This window comes from Antechinus flavipes, chromosome 2 (genome assembly GCF_016432865.1).
Source record: "Antechinus flavipes isolate AdamAnt ecotype Samford, QLD, Australia chromosome 2, AdamAnt_v2, whole genome shotgun sequence".
Lineage (NCBI taxonomy): Eukaryota > Metazoa > Chordata > Mammalia > Dasyuromorphia > Dasyuridae > Antechinus > Antechinus flavipes.
The window spans coordinates 536,345,068-536,365,250 of NC_067399.1; the positions used below are offsets into that span (position 1 = coordinate 536,345,068).

General features: G+C 35.6%; 1 protein-coding gene across 2 annotated transcripts in view; it reads right to left on the reverse strand.

Annotated features, from left to right (window-relative positions):
• The window catches only part of GLCE (glucuronic acid epimerase), a 150,966-nt gene that overhangs the window by 4,040 nt on the left and 126,743 nt on the right, over positions 1-20,183 (reverse strand). For both annotated transcript variants that reach the window (XM_051980777.1, XM_051980776.1), the window contains 2 exons: positions 17,230-17,825; positions 8,255-8,500 (listed from right to left, as the gene is read on the reverse strand). In XM_051980777.1, the coding sequence (XP_051836737.1) occupies positions 8,255-8,500; positions 17,230-17,812 (829 nt within the window). In that variant the 5' untranslated portion in view covers positions 17,813-17,825. The remainder of the gene's footprint in view (positions 1-8,254; positions 8,501-17,229; positions 17,826-20,183) is intronic.

The following is a 20,183-nucleotide window of genomic DNA, read 5'->3' on the forward strand; positions in this document are numbered from 1 at the left end:
TTTTAAAAATTTAAGAAAAAAAAAAAAGCCCTCTAACATTTTCCCCCTTCCCTCCAAATTGCATAATATGCTTCAGGAGATTAAAAACAAATTGCTCAGATATTAGGCTAAACTTTTTTTGTAATCTAATGCTGACTGATCACTGGTTTGTGGGCCTCTGGTAGTAACAACAAAATATCTATGATATGCTGTATCTTCTATACTGCCTGGAATACAGCTCAAGAGAACCACAAATTCACTGATCAGGATACTTTATCCATAGGTAGACTGTGACCCTTCCACCCCTAGTGGTTTTGTGAATGGATATGGCCAGAAACACTAATTACCTAGTAGCTAATTTTCTGATGATAACACTGTTTAGAAGCCTAGCAGCAGAATTTAAATTCTGCTGGTATAGATTCTGAGAACCAAAGGTCACCTGATTTTTTGGGATAAGTAGCTACCGAAATTACTCCCAAAATGTGTTTGCATCTTGCAAAGGTTGAAACCAAATTCAAGTTGCGTGAGTTCTGGCAGAGGCACCAGATTTCAGATGTCTCATAAAGCGAAAGTAATTTCAGCCTATTTAATGTCAAAAGAAAGTCTTTAGTAACCAGCATTTTGGCATAATAGTTAATGTTAACATTTTTAAATCAAAGATTATACTTAATAGAATTCTAGTTCAATATATTTTTATCTTCTCATTCTTTGAAAACCGTTTCTTTTATATGTGAATGAACTTACTGCATAAAAATAGATGCTATCTTCTTAAAAACAGCCTCCCATTTGGCTTTTTAAAATATTTAGTAAACTTTCCTAACACGATCAAACAAATATTCCAACTAAAGAAGTTATTGCATACACACACACACACACACACACACACGGTGTTGAAAAAGTCTTTAAATTTTAATGGCTTAAAAGCACTCTACGATTTTTGGAATACTCAGTCTACATATACTGCAGTTGGAATTCTAACATTAATTGGAATGTTTGATCAAATGTGTTAGGAAAGCTTAATAAACATTTAGAAAACTACATGTGAGAGACAATTTCTGAGGCATTATTTGTTTTCTTCCTAGGGCCAAAAGGATACTGTTCTTCATGTTCCTCATATTCATATCACTCTTTCTGAATAAGCCTACAGCATGAGCAAGGTAGATAAATCGGGAAAAAGTTTGTGGCATTCAGTTCATAATCCCACTGTGGACATAATTACAAAATCTAAGAACAGGAAGGGGCCTTAGTTCTGATGTAGACCTCACACAAGAACTCACTCCTACTAAACAAGCAATCACCTGGCCTTTGCTAAAAGCCTCCATGTGAGAGGGAAATCTACTTTTGGTCAGTTCTCATTGTAAGCAATAAGCCTTCCTTATTGTCATGCCTGAATTTGCTTCTTTCCCACTTCTTCCTAGAGTCTTCCTAGAATTCTGTTCTCTGGGTCCAACTCTCGGCAGTTTCGTGATTCAGCTGAAACTCCTCTCTCTAAAGTTACCACAATGAATGACCCCTTAAGAGCCTTCTTGCCCTCCCTGTGCCAGAGCAGATCACCATCTCTTCCAGGATACTGACTTGTCTCTAGGTTTTTATGTCTGATCTCTTACTTATCTGACTACTCCATGTCTCTTCTCTCTGGACCCTTTCTTTTGATTATCTCACCAACTCCCATGGCACAATGATCTACGTGTAGATGGTCTCCAATTTATATATCCAGCCCTAATCTTTCTCTCATATTACTGACTGCCTTTTGGATAGCTGAAACCACATATCCAAAATCAACAACTCCAAAACCAAATATCTGTCTTCTTCCCTTGAACTCTTTCCTTTTCAGAACTTCCCTATTATTGTTTAGGGGACCACCACGTGCCCAGTCATTCAGACCAATCTCAGGGTCGTCCTTGACTCTTCAGTGGGCACTCTCACTTCATGTCTCCAATCTGTTGCCAAATCTTGTCTCGCTACTTCTCCTCCATGGTATCTCTTCTGAGTGTCCCGAGTGCCCTTGCACAGGCCTTTGTTACCTCATGTCTGACTGCTGCAGCAGCCTTCTGCTTGGCCTCCCATCCTCTACTCACCTACAGAAGTGAATCTCCTGCAGCACAAATCTGAGCATGTCCCTGTCCCTATTTAATAAATTCCAGTAGCTCTGTTTCTATAGGGTCAAATCCAAAGCCTGCTTGGCTTTTAAGACCCTTGCCCCCTCTGGCTTTTTCAGGCCCTATAATCTATCTACACTAGCCTCTTGTTCCTTGTGCACAAGAGTTTGTCTCTGGACTGCAGGCCCTTCCCCAGCAGTCCCTCAGATTTGGGACACCATCCTTTCCCTGCTGCTTCTCCTGACCTTTCTGTCTTCCATCAAGATTCAGCTCAAAGCCATTACTGGCAAGACATCTTTCCTGGTACTCTCTAGTGCTGGGACCTTATTTCCCTTCAGCTTCCACAGTATACACACATACACACACACACACACACACACACACACACACACACACGTGTGTGTGTGTATGTGTGCATATATATATCTTTTATATGTACACAGTTATCTGAATGCTGTCTTCTTCCCTGGAACGTGAGTTCTCTGAGGGTAGCTTTGGCCCATATTTTTGTCTTCCTTTGTATCCATCCCCCAAACTCAGCATTCTGCTGGGCATTTAGATTTTTGTAAACTTATACCAGGGGTCCTCAAACTTTTTAAATAGGGGGCCAGTTCACTGTCCCTCAGACTGTTGGGGGGCTGGACTATAGTAAAAACAAAAACTTTGTGTTGTGGGCCTTTAAATAAAGAAATTTCATAGCCCTGAGTTAAGGAGATAAACGTCCTCAGCTGCTACATCTGGCTTGCAGCCGTAGTTTGAGGACCCCTGTATACAGACATTTAAAATATAGTCTCAGTCTGGGAATAATATTTCTGCTATATTCATATATTTTTTCAGTTTAGGTTCTTTTCATTTAAAGGAAAGGGTGAGCTTAAGATTTAAGATATCTGTATAATTCTGAAAAAATTATTACAAATTTCCAATTACTGTAGAAAGCATTTGACTCTTCAAAAATAATATATGACTTCTTATAATCATTTCTGGTTTTATTCTGGAATGATTTTAATTCACATTGGTTTTTTATTAATCTATTTCTTCTCTGAAAAGGCATTATCATGTCCTTCACCTAGATTTTTTCCCCAATAATTGTTAAAAATGGTATTTTTTAATATACTGGATTTATTCAAGTGTCATATGAAAGCATTTTCATTAATAAAGTCACTTATGAAACCAAATTAATTTTATGCAACATTTCCCTCTTTACTAAGACAGACTCATTAATAAGGATGTAATGTGTTTTTCTCCACTAATCAATATCCATTTGAATTAATGAGCCCATTATCTGAAAAAGACAATAAAGAAATTTTTACTAGCAACTTGGGCTTGCTTATCTCGAAGGGAAAAGTTGTTGAGAACAACCTTGTGTTTTTTTAAAAGATAAATATTAAGAGGAAAAAAGGTTATGGGATTTTATATTTTCTTTTAATCCCCTAGTGAGGGCAAAATAATCTGCTCATTATGAAAGCTACAATACAAATTTACTCATTTTAGCCTTAAGTAATAAACTGATGAGTGCTTATTACAGTATAAATAATGGGCAATTTTTATTTTTTATTTTGTGGAACTTTATATTCTGTATAGCTTGCATAAAAGCAGTTTTGGCTTGTGATTTTTAGATGTGGTAAAAGTTTTAGAAGTAGTAAAAGAGCTGTCGAAGGAGGCATACAATTAGAAAAAGTGACCTGATGATTACGTGGAAGCCGTGGAAGCCAGTTGCTACAAAGAATGTTGAGCCATAAATACCATCAGAGATAGTGAAGGGTGCTTCATAGTATTCTATAGCTTGAAGGGTTGTGATTTATTTAATTTAATTTTTAGTTTGTCAAATTATCTTATGCGTAATTTTATAATAGCATTTTTCTTTGAACTATGTTCTTCAATGAGTCTACTGAAAAAGCTACCACCTTACTTTCTGGAATTAAATAAGAAGAATAACTAAACAAAAACAACAACAACAACAACAACAAAACACTTTGGAAAAGTTTTCAGTAGCAAGTAATACCAAATAGAGTATTTTCACCAAGCATAATGACACTGTTTAGATTAGGGAGCAAAGAATTTCCACCATTTTTGGCTTGCCTTTTTTTTTTTTTTTTTTTTTTTTTTTTTTTTAATAGTTTGATCTCTTAAAACAGAGGAAGTCATGGGAGGATTGCTATTTTAGAATTAACTGTGACCAGGAGGAAGAACTGACTGATTAAGTGGTAGTGATAAGCAACTTGGATGAAGAAACTAACATCTTAATGTACTAACAGCTATAGAAAGAAAACTTAACTCTGGATAAAAAAATCCAGAGAAAAGGTAAATACAAAAGAGACATAGCTAAAAGAAGAGTGTTCATGTTAAAATTCAGAATGATTCAGGTCAGCCAAAAATGGGAAAAATAAAAGAATGGTGGAAGAGATTAAAGGATGACAAAGAGCTACCAAAGACTGTGGGACTGGAAGAGAAAGAACAAAAATGATTGTTGCTTAATTGATACTCATGAGAAATATACATTTAGAAAAGGAGCACCCAGTTGCCCTTAATTAAATTCAGGTCCTTAGGGATAGATGAACTACATCCTAAGGTACTGAAAGACTTGGAAGTTACTATCAGCCATTTTTGAAAGGTTGTGGAGACTGAACATAGTACTACTGTAGGAGTAGAAAAGCACAAATGTCATTATCAAAAAAAGAAAAAGAACTGAAATCAGCATTATAGGGCTGTATATTTGACTTTAATTCTTGGCAAACTACTAGACTATGTACCAAAGGAATTCTTAATTAACATTTAGAAAAAGGAAGTAGTCTTCACAAAGAGCCAAAGACTAACTGTTCTTAGCCTGGTAGATCAGGAAAAGATTATCAGTATGGTTTGGCTAGATTTTTTAGCTAAGTATTTGACAAAATTTGTCCTTCTATTCTTGTAGAAAGTATGGAAGCTAGTGGATTAGATCACACAAAAGTCTAGTTTAGGGAGAAAGAACTGATTAGAAGGCCAGAACTAAAGACTATCCAACCACTATTAAGTCTTTAGCTTGTAAAAAGCTATCTAGTAGACTTTCTCAGAAGCCATTTTATCAATGATGTGTGTAAAAAAAGACACAGATGGTAGATTTAAAAGACTTATAAGTGACATAAAGTAGGGAGGGATAGCTGAAACTTTGGATGATCAAGTGAAAATCCAAAAAGGACCTTGACAGGTTACAATACTGGGTAGAATCTGACAAGATGGAATTTAACAAGGATAACTGTAAAATAGATTTAGTTTTTTAAAAAAATTAACTTCATTACAAGATTGGGCAAGAAATGGCTAGAGAAAGGCCCATATGTAGAAGATTTGGGGATTTTTATTGGCTGGCAACCTTAAAATGTGTCAGCAGTTCAGCAGCACAGCTCAGAAAGCAAATGCAATCTTAATGCTAGGTGTCCAGTATTGTACATTCTGCCTTGGTCATAAAAGATTTCAAGTATTGTGTTTAGTTCTTAGGCATCATATTTTAGAGAGAGCATTGGTAAAAATAATATAATTACAGTTATTTTTTCTGCTTCAAGGTATGTAAAGCACTTCTTATTCAACATTTCATTCTGTCCTCACAACAACCTCATGAAGTCAGTGCTATTTATTATCATCCCCATTTTATAGATGATGAAACCGAGGCAGATATAAGTAAAATGACTTGTCCAAGATTACAAAGTAAGTATCTGAGAAGCTGGATTTGAACTCAGGTTTTCCTAATTCCAGATCCAGTGCCCTATCCACTATGCTACCCAGCTCAGTAGAGAGGAGATCTTTGTGATAGAAAGAAACAAGATTTGGAAACAGATTGGATATGTGTCAAACATGAGAGTAAGGTGTCAAGGATGACTGAGATTGCAAACCTGAGTGATTGAAAGGTTGGTGCTGCTCTCAACAGTAATAGGGAGGGATGGGATTTTAGGGGAAAGAGGAGGTCTGGTTTTAGATATTCTGGAATTGAGATGTCTCCAGGATATTTCAGTCAATATGGACAGTAGGCAGTGATGACATAGGACTAGTGATTAGGAGACAAACCAGGGCTGAGTATATAGACCTAAGAATTATACAAATAGAAATGGAAAGAGGACCCAGACAGAGTTTCAGGAAACACCTGTAGATTGAGGGCATGAGTTGAAGGAAGATGAGACAGGTAGGTGAACAGAGAAAATGCGGCCTCAGGAAAACCTGCAGGAAAGAGCAGCCAAAAGCCAATGGCAAATGTTGCAGAGAGCTAGCGAAGAGTGAGGGTTGAGAGGAGACCATCAGATCTGGCAGCTGAGATAATTGGAAACTTTGGGGAGAGAAGTTTCATTTGAACAATGAGCTTGGAAGCCATATCACAGAGGATTAGAGAGGGGGCAAAGGAAACAAAGACACAGAACGTGGATGGCTTTTTCGAGTACTCTAGCCAAGAAAGGAGAGATACAGGAAGATAGCGGGTATGGTTGGAGGTAGGGAGCGTTTTCCTAAGGATGGGGAGAGGTGTGGGCCTATCTGTAGGCATCAGGGCAGCAGCCAGCAGATCAGGAGAGAAGGAAAATAAATAAGAGAGTGACAATGAAAGGGCAGTCTGCTGAGGATGACTAGATTGGTATTAAAGGTGTGTGTAGAGGGGCTTCTTCTTATGAGCAGTTAGGGGCACTTCTTCATATGACATGGGGTTGTGGAAAGGGAGAAAGCTGGGGGAGGATATCTGAATTATATGAGATAAGGAGGGGAGTCAAGAGGACCTTTACAGGGAAGCAGCTTCCCCCACTCCCAGCAAAATATGATGCAAGGGGTGATAACACACACACACACACAACACACACACACACACACACACACACCCATGCTTGGTTTCTCAGTGAGGGGAAAGTGGTGAGAGAGTGAGGAAGGATTCAGAATTCAAAATGCTTTAAAAATATCAATAATTGTTTTTTACATGAATTTTTAAAAAAGATAAAAAATATGATGCAAAGTTGCTAGCTAAAAGGTGGCAGGGGAGGAGATGAGAGGCTTGAAGAGGACTAAAACCATTTGGAAAAGTGGCTGTGGTAAACGAGATAGTAAACTGATTAGGGAGTTTTACACTAAAAGGACTGTCTTCTTGTAGTGAGGATTCAGGTGACATTATGCCACATAAATCTGTAGTGCATCCAGTTTGCATTAGGCCCCATAATTTTCTCTAGCTCCTTTCAGCTCTTCTATATTCCTAGACCAAAGTGTGGATTTAGATACAGGTTTCAAACTTTTAAATATAGGAGGAGGAACATTAGAAAAATCCAGCACTTGAAGTTAGCTTTAAAAATACAATTTTAACGGGGCAGCTAGGTGGCACAGTGGATAGAGCACCTGAAATTAGGAAGACCTGAGTTCAAATCTCCTTTCAGACACTTAACACTTCCTAGCTGTGTGACGCTGGACAACTCACTTAAACCCCAATTGCCTCAGCAAAAAAAAAAAAAAAAAAACAAACAAACAAACCCCCCCCCCCCCCAATATTAACATTAGTAATCCAGTCATGTTAACAACATTACACTGTACCTAAATAGTGTTAAATTGTCTTTCTCTACAAAAAAGTACTGGGAAACAAGTGTTATTAAAATACCATCTAGAAAAGGTTAGATTTATAAATCAAATCACAGTCTTTTACTGACTTTTATTGGGAAATTTGGGGATGTTTTTCCCAAGAAAAAACATTTGAAAAAAATAAATAAAATAAAAATAAAAACAAGGAAAAAATCTTTTAAAAAACCCATAAGGTCATTTTTTTTTATTCCTAATTTTCTTATATTTAAAATGAGAGGAGTTGGATTAAATGATTTCCAAAATATCTTGTAACACCCTCTATCTTGTTTGATGTTTTGGGGTATTTATATATTTAATGTTTCTGCTTAGAGGTGTTAATACTGTTGGTATATTTTGTTTAGTAATCCTCTTCAGTTCCTTATGGTAATAATTAGGGTATTTGATTTTACCAAAAATTATAAGAAATAAGGATTTTTTCAGACTTTGAATGCTGGATATGATATATGTTAGAAATATTGCAGAATTTAACATCAAATAATTATAGAGAAAAAATGAAGTAATGCTATCAAATCCACATTAAAAGAACTATCTTTTTTTTTTTTAAATAAAGTTATCAACTATTAATCTTAAAATTAGCAAACATTCTAATATGATAAATAATTTACCTGGAGCAACAAATTGTTTAACATTGGTGAATCTAGACTTATCAGCCACATTAGTCATGAAGCAGCCCTTTGGCACAGTCCAATCATTAGACCGACTGTGTTTGTCCTTATCTTCTGCTGTTTCATAAACTTCAATATGTGGGGGTTTCTCAGTTAGATTCTTGCTGTAATGACTTAAACCATACTGTGCAATCTGGATTGGATAAAAATAGCCTTGAGGTCCCCACTGGGTGGATAGTGGTACACCTATAAAATAGAGAAATAAAATGAACTTGTTAAAACATTTAAAAACTACTTCTGAATCCTCACTGTTTTATTATGGTATTACCAACTTCCAATCAGTGATTCTGATAAAGAAAATCACATTCTAAAAAAGTAAATTATGTTGTCTTTGTAATTATTTAAGTTAAATCGTTTTCTCTATGATATTTAACTGTTGATAACATTATAGTACTACTTCAAAATTAAGTGATTTTTTAAAGGGCTCATCATTTCTTCCTGAGGATTAGTAATCCTATCCAGAGATAGGATTCGATTTCATACATTTAAAATTTTGTGCATGGAAGCAAATATCTAATTTTACCAAAGATACTCATAAAACTTTACGCATGAAATTTTATTGGATGTCTAATGTATCATCAATGTCAAGATATGGTTGTAATAATTAAGCATTATCATTTGATGATTAAAATATTTGCTAGAAAAATGTTAGCCATGTTCAAAGAATTTAAAAGACAAAGAATGGACCTTGCCCCATAAGCACTTTTTTTTAAAATTTTTAATAGCTTTTTATTTACAAGTTATATGTATGGGTAATTTTACAGCACTGACAACTGCCAAACCTTTTGTTCCAATTTCTCCCCTCTTTTCTCCCACCTCCTCCCCTAGATGGCAGGATGACCAATACATGTTAAATATGTTAAAGTATAAATTAAATACAAAATAAGTATACATGTCCAAACCATCATTTTGCTGTACAAAAAGAACTGGACTCTGAAATATTGTACAATTAGCCTGTGAAGGAAATCAAAAATGCAAGCGGGCAAAAATATAGGGATTGGGAATTCTATGTAATGGTTCTTAGTCATCTCCCAGAGTTCTTTCATTGGGTATAGCTGGTTCAGTTCATTACTGCTCCATTGAAACTGATTTGGTTCATCTCATTGCTGAAGATGGCCATGTCCATTAGAATTGATCATCATATAGTATTGTTGTTGAAGTATATAATGAACTCCTGGTCCTGCTCATTTCACTCAGCATCAGTTCATGTAAATCTCTCCAGGCCTTTCTGAAATCATCCTGTTGGTCATTTCTTACTGAACAATAATATTCCATAATATTCATATACCACAATTTACTCAGCCATTCTCCTATTGATAGGCATCTACTCACTTTCCAGTTTCTGGCCACTATAAAGAGGGCTGCATTATTGCACATACAAGTCCTTTTTCCTTCTTTAAGGTCTCTTTGGGATATAAGCCTAATAGTAGCACTGCGGGATCAAAGGATATGCACAGTTTGATAACTTTTTAAGTATAGTTCCAAATTTAAGCACTTGTTTTTAATAAAAGTCTTTGAAAAGTTTTTTTTTTAAATAATGACATTTAAATAAACCACATGAGGATGGGTAATAAAATGTAGTATCTTAACAGTAATATTTAATTTTTAACTTAAACATTTAAATGTATATATTCTACATAACATGAAATAATATGGAATGCTTTGTAAATGTCTAGTGCTTCCATCACTATAATTCCTTAAAAACATGACACATTGATAAATATGTGCTACATATGCCCATCCATATGTGATTTCTATGAGGAAGTTACTCTAAGAAGGGAGCTCTTAGGCATTAAATTTGCTGGACAATATTAGCATAAAGCAGAAGTTGGTGATTAACAGTTCTCATTCTTTAGTGATTAAACTTAGAAGTCAAATTCAGGTTTGAAAAAGGAAGTATTAAATGAAACAAAGCAGCAAGTCCCATATTTCAGGTTACTGCTCAACTTGTTCTGATAGTCTTGGGTCCATTTTTTGCTAATGCTATGTTACTTCTATCTATTCTAAGTTTCCAAGGAAGAAAAAAAAGCTTTTAATAGCATATAAAGGTTGACTTCTCTTCCTTAAAAGGAGATTATGTTCTTTGTGGATATCAAAAGCGCAAAGAAATAGTTCTTAAAAACTATTATCAGAGAGATATCTTTCTAGCTCCAACAGTAAATTGCTAATGGTAACAGAATTGCTCGGGGATGATTTTCAGTATCACTTCCAAGATAAACTTTAGTTTTAAGGAAATTCATAATAAATCACAATATGTAAATCCAGGCAGAGATCTAATATGTATGATCTAGTGCAAGCAGACTTTTTCTGTTTTCTTTCTCCCAAAGTAGATTTTTCTCAAAGTTCATCTGAACCTGTTAAATGTCTGGACCTTAATCATAATGTAATTTTATGCAAACTCTATTAAAGACTGGCTGCTCATTTGTAAATCATATTATCTATTTAAGAAGATCATTGTGAAGAAAGTGCACAAAAGACCTTAAGGCACTATAGGGATGTGAATTATCATCATTATCATTCTACTGCATAGATGTCTGGGTTCTCAACAATACAAACCTGTATGGATGGATGCCAAGAATTAGTGACACTGAAATGAGCAAATGTGCCATCTAGTGGTAGACCAACTCAAGTTTCAGATGGGTTGGTGCTAGTTTTCTAAAGGGTACAAAGAATGTCTTCTAAACCTAGAGAATGTTTTTATTTTATTGTCTATGAAAGAGAAAACAAATTTATAAGTCAAAGAGATCTTAGAGATCGCCTAATTCATCTTCATTTAAAGATTAAGAAACTGTGGTCTCTGTTACATCATTTTAAAGATAATGGATTAGTAGGAGTTCAAAAGTTTGTTTCAGTTATCTTTTGGCTGAACAATTTTGATATAGTAAAAGTAAAACACTAAGGAAACATAAGAAAGCCAAAAAAGTTCCACAACCTACTTTGCTTACAAAAGAAAAGTATCTTTCTTCAATTTGGCTAATAAATTAGATTTGAAAAGTAATTTTAGAAGTTCACAAATCATCAATGAAAAGATTTACCTCTAAGTAACCCTCTTGTTCTGTTTATTAATGAGGAAAGACTAAGTGCTTTTGCACTAACTTAATCTACATAAAAATGATCAATAAATACAATTTAGGAGCTAGAAAATGATTCTGCGGTAAAAATAAAATAAGGAATTATATGTCTCCCACTATTTCATAACTGTTGATTGACTTATGTATGATTGACCTATTAAAAGTGATAATACTTAAGGCTTGGTCCTTCTTTTCTTTCTTTTTTTAAAATTTTTAATAGCTTTTTATTTACAAGTTATATGCATGGGTAATTTTGCAGCATTGGCAATTGCCAACTTTTTGTTCCAATTTTTCCCCTCCTTCCCCCCACACCCTCCCCTAGATGGCAGGATGACCAATACATGTTAAATATAGTAAAGTATAAATTAAATACAAAATAAGTATACATGTCCAAACCATTATTTTGCTGTACAAAAAGAATCGGTTGGTCCTTCTTTTCAAGGAGACTCACAAACTACTTGGGGAAAACAGAGCCATGAAATGATTGTGAACAGTTTCTAAGTTTATGATATAACTTGATAGTTAAATGAAATGGAACAGGATAGAATAGTCAGGAAAGAGTTAATAAGAGGAAGATGGACCTGATGGAGGCTTTGAAGACTGTGCAAGCTTTTGTTAGATGAAAATGGGAGAAGACATCTCATGTTTATGAAGGGTCTAGTCTGGCTGTCTCAGAAATAATGTGTATGAGTTCTAATAAATTAGAAAGGCCGCAGAAATAGGATCTTGAAAGATGGCAGAAAATTATCTCTGATGCAACAGAAAATGGGGGGAAACCAGAGTAACACAATCAAAGCAAAGATAAGGCAAAATTAGTTTAGAAATAATACTTGGCAATTTTTTAAAAAATGAAAAAAGACGCTATGTGGATTAAAACATGGATCATCACATCTTTAAGGAAAAGAACATTAACATGTTTCAAGAATCAATGACAATACCAAGTCTGGAGCTTCAAGCCTGGCAATTTCCAATCCCAACTATGGATCAAAAGTAAGGACCCAATATTGAACTGTCAATGACTTATGTTATATATCACATATTTGCTTTATTAATCTTAAATATAAAATTTAATTTGAAAAATTTTTAATAGGTTTTTACTAAGTGCCTATTATGTTCCAGTCAATGGGTTAAATGATTTACAAAAACGATCCCATTTTTCCCTCACAACATTGGGAAATAGGGTCAACAATATAAATTGGCTCTCAATTTTTTTTCTGAAAAATCACAGCTAAACACCAACGTGTTTTAAACACATTTATCAATTTTTATCAAGTTTTTCATTAATATTCTAATAATTTAATCTAATTATTAATTTTTTTAGGGTTACAGAAGAATGTATTTGGCATAAATGAATTTCCCAGTTACCTTGTTTTTTTCCCTTGAAAAATTATCCAAACTCCTCTAACTGGTCATATACCATATATCATATTTACACCAGGGCTTCTTAAACTATTTCTGCTCATGATCCCTTTCTGTCTGGGAATTTTTACATGACCCCATCTTGAATCTGAGGTGTTTGACTGCCTTTGTGCTGCATCGTGCAGTATATACATTCAGGATCAGAAACAAAGCTGCAATGAAGTCACTCAATGTAACAGGAACAAGGGCTGCCAGAAACACCCTGGATTTACTACTTGTTTGATTCTGAATTAATTTTTGGTTTTAGTGTTCATAAACTTTTTACTGTTGCCAAATTTTTTGCCAATCCTACATTCAGTTATGAGACACCCCCATATGAAGTCTCAACTCAGTTTGACCAAACCCTTTCCTAACACCATTAACTGATCTAGAAATAAACACGATGCTGGAACAGGCAAACGTTTGTTTTGGGAACAATGGGATGGTAACTATAGTAAGTATTGAAAATAGAATAGTATACAGGAATGCTCAGATACTTTTCATGCACCAAAAGAATATTCCATTCAGTTGGAGGGGATGTGGGAAAACTGGGACACTGATGCATTGTTAGTGGAATTGTGAACAGATCCAACTATTCTGGAGAGCAATTTGGAACTATCCTCAAAAAGTTATCAAGTTGTGTCTATCCTTTAATCCAGTAGTGTTACTACTGGGCTTATATCCCAAAGAGATTTTAAAGAAGGGAAAGGGACTGTATGTACAAGAATGTTTGTGGCAGCCCCATTTGTAGTGGCCAGAAACTGGAAATTGAGTGGATGCCCATCAGTTGGAGAATGGCTGAGTAAATTATGATATATGAATGTTATGGAATATTATTGTTCTGTAAGAAATGATTAGCAGGATGATTTCAGAAAGGCCTGGAGAGACTTATATGAACTGATGCTGAGTGAAATGAGCAGGACCAGGAGATCATTATACACTTCAACAATATTACATGATGATCAATTCTGATGGATGTGGCTCTCTTCAACAATGAGAGGATCTAAATCAGTTCCAATTGATCTGTAACGAATAGAACCAGCTACTCCCAGAGAAAGAGCACTGGGAAATGAGTATAGACACAATATAACATTTCTACCCTTTCTATTACTGTTTGCTTGCATTTTTGTTTTTTTCTTCTCAGGTTATTTTTATCTTCTTTCTAAATACAATCTTTCCTGTACAACAAGATAACTGTATAAATATGTATACATATATTGTATTTAACATATACTTTAACATATTTAACATGTATGGGACTACCTGCCATCTAGAGGAGGGGGTGGGGGGAAGGAAGGGAAAAGTTGATATAGAAGTTTTTGCAAGGATCAATGTTGAAAAATGACCCATGCATATGATTTGTATATAAAAAGCTATAATAAAAAATAAAATTATAAAAAAAAATAAAGAAAGAGCCAGGTTTATCATTAAAAAAAAAGAATATTCTATTCAAAGTATGAAGAGGAAGGAGCAGAAAATGCAATTCAGGAGTGTGGGAGTGTGTGATTCTGGTTGGTAAAAAGGATATTAAATTATTCCCATATTCCCTCAGTGTATAAGTAATGCATAGAGGGGGGAAGGAGGTAAGATGAATAGAGATGACTCTTCAGAGATCAAAGCCTGGTCACAGCTAGCTAATCTGTTGGGAGAGAAAGCTTTCTGATTGTCACTATCTTATTTGAGTACCAGACAATTGGCCAAATGCTGTTACCACAGGATTGGGCTACGATGTGTTAATGATGTCTGGAAAATGCTGACAACAATGTTTAGGAAGATATTTATGTCTGCAAGCACTTTCATGCTTTCTGGAAAAGAATAGATTGAACAAAATTTAACATTTTCCAATGATTCATAGCCATCATTTGATCAATTACCATACTATACTACAAAGCTGCATTCATGAACTGACTGCTCAGATATGCAGTAATATGATCTCTACACCAAAAAGATCACCAGGCTTTTAGAGTTCTTGCACCTGCTTTTAAAAAATAATTTTCTTTGCTTCTAAGTTACAAGGTGCCCCTCCCCGCAGCTGGCCATATGCCTAGCTTTAAATATCAGTCCTACCTACCTCTTTCTAATAAACTTCAATTCTTCTGTGGGAGAGGGAATCTGTCAAGCAACTTTAGAACTATGCTTAAGATATGTAGCAGGAGGCTATGAGTGAGTGCCTAAGTAGCTCTCTTATGAGTCAAGTGTATATAAACATTATTTTAGAGCTTTAAATTTAATGATGTCTCTTATTAATACTCAGAAGATTAAAAAAAAAGTTCTTTTTGGATTCTTAGCTATTATCCATAGAGTCAAGGTTGCTGGATAAGTGATTTCAGAAATGAGCCATGACTACTGCAGTGTTTTCTGGAGAGGGGAGGGAGAAAAAAGAGGGGGAGGGAGGAAGGAAGGAAGGAAGGGACAAAAGCAGGAAAGAAGGAAAGCAGGTAGGAAAAAAAGGTTCCTATTTTGTCAGGCATTGCCCTTGCTAGATTCATAAGATTAAGAGGAAAATTCCTTTAAATCTTGTTTAAATCCCTCACTTTACAGATGAGGAAACTGAAGCTCAAATCTCAATCACTGTTCCAGAAGAATAAGTGGCAGAGTGGAGACTTGAACCTAGATCATTAACTCCCAATCTGGTACCCTTTTAAATTACATCATGCTGCCTCTTTGAGAAAGTGCTACAATGAGCCAGAATTTTAGATTTGAGCTAATAAACAACATTGCCTTTCTGGGGGCTGTCAAATAGGAGAATGCCATAATGAAAGCACTATTTTAGGAGGATTAATCTGGCAGGAATATGCAGGAATGGGAAGGACTAGACACAGGGAGGTCAGTTAGGAATAATATGGTACTTTAAAATTCACAAACATTATTTACATACGTTATTCTATTTAAAGCTTTATAAGGAGTCTCTGAGATAGGTACTAAACATTTATGATATCTATTTTCCAGATGTGAAAAAAAAAAAAGGCTTACAGAGGTTACAGTTACAAAGCTGGCATCAGGAAGTTACTGCAGTAATTCAAGCACAGTATAATGACAGCCCAAGCCAGAGATTTTTAACTGCTTATTTATGTAATGATTTCAAGAAGTAACAAGACTCTCCTTGACCAAAAAATGTCTATCACTCTCTCCCCCTTGGTAGTCTGGTAAAGCCTATGCTATGGGCCCCTTCTAAAAATGTCTCTTAAATGCATAAAAATATATTTGGATTACAAGAGAAACCAATTATCTTGAAATACTGTTATCAGAATACAAGAAAACTCAAATTCACAAGTCCTAGATTAATAAGAACATTTGGTCTAAGCTAAATCTGTGGGGAATAAAAATGAAAAGGAAGGCCCAATTCTCAGGAGTCATTCTGAAGGTATTAAGGACCTTTGGCATTGTGGACTAGCACAAAACAGAAAGCCTGGAAGTTAGGATGCTTTGGATTCAGGTCTTGTCTCTGACAAATCCTAGCTATAAAACCGTCAACATGTCACTTAACATCTTAGTTATTCTAACCAATTCTTTTAAAAAACATCAGTTGGAAGAGCTTCCTTTAATAGATTTGGGTTTCTATGCCAAAAGTTAGTTATATTGATTAAAAACACTTGGTTTAGAGGGAAAAATAAACATCCACCAATTAAAAAGTTTTTGGTGAAGATCAGAAGGAAAAGGAGAATGGTTTAAAAAATTTTTAGCTTATGGCTGTGGAAGACCAGGAGGCATGTCTGATCAAAATAAGGAAAAGCAGAAAATCATTTCCTGCTGTAGGGAAGATTACAGTTCAGTTTCTGACATTTTCAGTGATGCTGGGGAACATGTAACTAGAAATATCTTCTTATTGAAGGCTAGGAATATAGGAAACTGAATTGTGAGATCAGGGCTAGATGAAAAAGAATGATTTCTTTGACTTTTATTTGAATTCATACTTACTCAGGTCAACTAGAATAGAATATTGGAACATGATATTTTTCTGCCAAGTACCAAAAAGCTCCTTTCATTCTGACTCTTCTTTTCTCCCGGTTCCCACCACCATTTTCACAACCTCCAACTGCCTCTCACCCCCTTCAAATAAAGCAGAAATCTGTCCTTTTCCCAATATGCCAAGGGGGCCTACACATGTTTCTCAAGGTGACAACAACCTAATCTGATAAACAAATCCTACATTTTAACAGTGGCCTTCTGGAAACATAAACCTGAACTCAAAGAAGTGATTTATAGAATGTGAACTTCAGGCCTCAGTGACAGACATTTTTTGGTTCAGGAAGGTCTTGTTATTTCCTGAAATCATATCATGTAGATAGCTATTTAGGGTTCTATGTTGACCTGAGGGAAGAATGCTTTTTCTCTATGATTGTTAAAAAGACTGAGGACCAAACATCCTTTAGTTCCTGTTGAATTAAAACAGGTGGTTTCCCATCTTCCAGAAGAGCTGGGGAAGAGTTAGGCAGTGACACTAACCTTCCACACCACTTATGCACTTGACTCTATCTCGGACTTCCACATTGTAGCCTTCAAAGGACATGAACACTCCATCAGGGTGATAAGGCGCTCTCTGTGCGTAGACTTTGGAATAACTGTGAGAGAACTCAAACCGATCATAGCCGTCGTACTGGACCATCTTCCCATAAACTTCAAAATACTTCTCTACCCAAGAGAAAGGGAGGAAGACCTCATTTCCCTCTCGCCTTCCTTTAATTGTGTGTTCATCATTTATCAGACAGTCAATCTCTTCATACTTGAGTCCCAGAACTCTGTTGCCCTGGCTGTTGAAGCCTCCGACTACAGGGGGAGCCTTCTGCTGCTCCTGCGGGGACGCTTCCTCCGGCTGCTGCCTGGCTGCATGGTTCACGCTATCGTCACTCTCGGAAGCTGCCGCTCTTTTTTCTAATCCATCTGCTCTCAGACCTTTATTCCAGTTTCGTGGAAACTGTATAGCCTTATCACTGGAACACTTATTCCACAACAGGACTGTGACCAACGTGAAGAGCGCACAGATGACAATCAAAGTCTTGTAGTTGACCCGAGCTGCCAAGCAACGCATATTCAGACCATACCTAATGGAAAAGAGAAAAAGTCCATAAGACAGTGAGTAGATAATGTGATCAGATTATAATTATTAGACAATTCTACAGTGTTATGCGCCTCCTGACAGAGAAGTGACAAACTCAAGACACGGTGTCTTATATATAAAACTTTTTGGATATGGCCTATGAGAGAATTTGTTTTGTTTGACAATGTGTATGTTATATGAGTTTTATTTTCCCCTTCACTCTCTCCTCCTCTTTTATAGGGAGAGAAAATAAATATCAATTGAGTATTTTTTTTTAAAAAGATCACCATTATATGGGGAAAGTGATGGAGAACTATATCCAGGATGACTTCATATAAATCTATAGATCCAAACAATCTCCAAGTTATAGAAGAAAGGAATCTAGAAAGTCTAGTCTTGGCTCTGTCAATAATTCGTCTATGTTACCTTGAATAAATCAAACTCTCTGATTTTCAGTTTATCTATAAAATGATGGGTTAAACTGGATGATCATTCAGATCCTTGCTGAAATAAAATTTTGGGATCCTAAAGAATATTTTCCTAGCTCTCTTCTATTCAAATTAAGACTAGTAGGCAACAGAGAGAGTGAGAGGGAAGGAATTAAATTTATTTCTCTAAATGGCAGCAAAGCAAAAATGTTTCTCCATCATGAAAAGCTAAGATAATCAATTAACACATATTTAGTAGGTGCCAAAGGGCAACAAGGTGGCATAGTAGACAGAGTGCCAGTTAGGACATGAGTTCAAATATATATATATGAGTTCAAATATAGTCTAAGACACACTAGTAACCCTAGGCAAGACACTTAATGCTATGTGCCTGTTTCCTCATCTGCAAAATGAACTGGAGAAAGAAATGGCAAACTATTCTAGTACCTTTGCTAAGAAAACTCCAAATGGGGTCTTGAAGAATTAGACACAACTCAATAACAATATTAGGTGCCTAGTATATGCCAGGCACTGTATGAAATGTGGATGAAATAAATGCCTTCCCCTAAGGAGCTTACATTATTAAATCTCATTTGGGAATATTTATTGTTATCAACATTTTGTCGACCATGCAAATAAATGTTCTAAAATTCATAAAGGATGCATGTTTTTTCATATCAAAAAAGAAAATACTTAGGCAATTTGGAAAACATTCATGTACCATATTTCATCTAGTAGTTAACATTTCTTATTGTATATCATGACTCTACTAGTATGTTATTCTGAACACATCCTTGTCCTCTACATTGCTGGGGAAATTAGCCAAGCTGTTGGTTGGAATAGAAGGCAGCTAACTATACTACCAAAGATCCAAGGCCACTAGATTGAGAAGCTATTAAGAAATCTAAGGAGAAACCATAGTGGGGCATTTTTTGAGCCTAAAAGCACAAATTTCACCCATAAGCAAGTGAACAAGGCAGAAACTCTAGAATAGGGTGGTCTGGGTTCTTGGACTAATTTCCTAGCTAGAATTCAGAACAGGGGTGGAGGGATGGCCAACAAAGGCCAGGCCATAGGGCACTGAACAGGGATTCTGGTTGCCCAAAGTAGAATCTTGAATCTAAACTTTAGCTTAGGACATAGCTAGGCCAGGAGCACAGGACTGATCCTGCTGAGCCTTTCAGCTCTCTGATTAGGGTGAGGGACAACCACTCTCTGCCAAAGAACCATCTAGAGACAAGACTGCAGCTGTGCTACCTAGACTCAAACCAAGGTCTGGAATCTGGATAGTTCAGGAGATCAGCAATCAAACTGAGCTCTTGATCTAACTGCAAAGAGCTTGATGAAAGTCTGTATCCTTGGAGATCAAGGCAGTCCTATGATCCTTAAAGAGCAAAGTACTCAACATGTATAGAAAAGATAAGAAGAAAGGCCAGATTCAGAGAAGGCTGTAACAGTCCCACCAAAAATGTGCAGAGCCTGTCTTTATCCAAGTCCCAATCCAGGGAGGAAGACTGAACAAAAAAATGGTAAAGAATTATTTTGAAGCTAAGGATGCCCAATATAAAAACCCAGAATTAGAGAATAACTTTAAAATACTTACACACAAGCTAAAATTCTTCTAAGTTATATGGTTTTTTAAAAAATTATTTCTGTAATAAACATTCTTGAAACATCTTCATAAGATTTCCCCTCCATTTATATTTGGTGGTCTTGAGAGCTTACAAAGATTAAGAAAAACTGTAAAGTTAAAAAAAAAAAAAACTTACTCTCCAGAAAAAATTCAATTAACTATCAACTATTGTCAATGAAAATCAAACATTTTTAGGTGCCAATTTTGTGTTGAGCACTGTGGTTGGTATTATAGGATACAAAGATTACCTTTCACTAATGAAGTTTACAACAATGCAGAGGGATAAAATATACAGAAATCA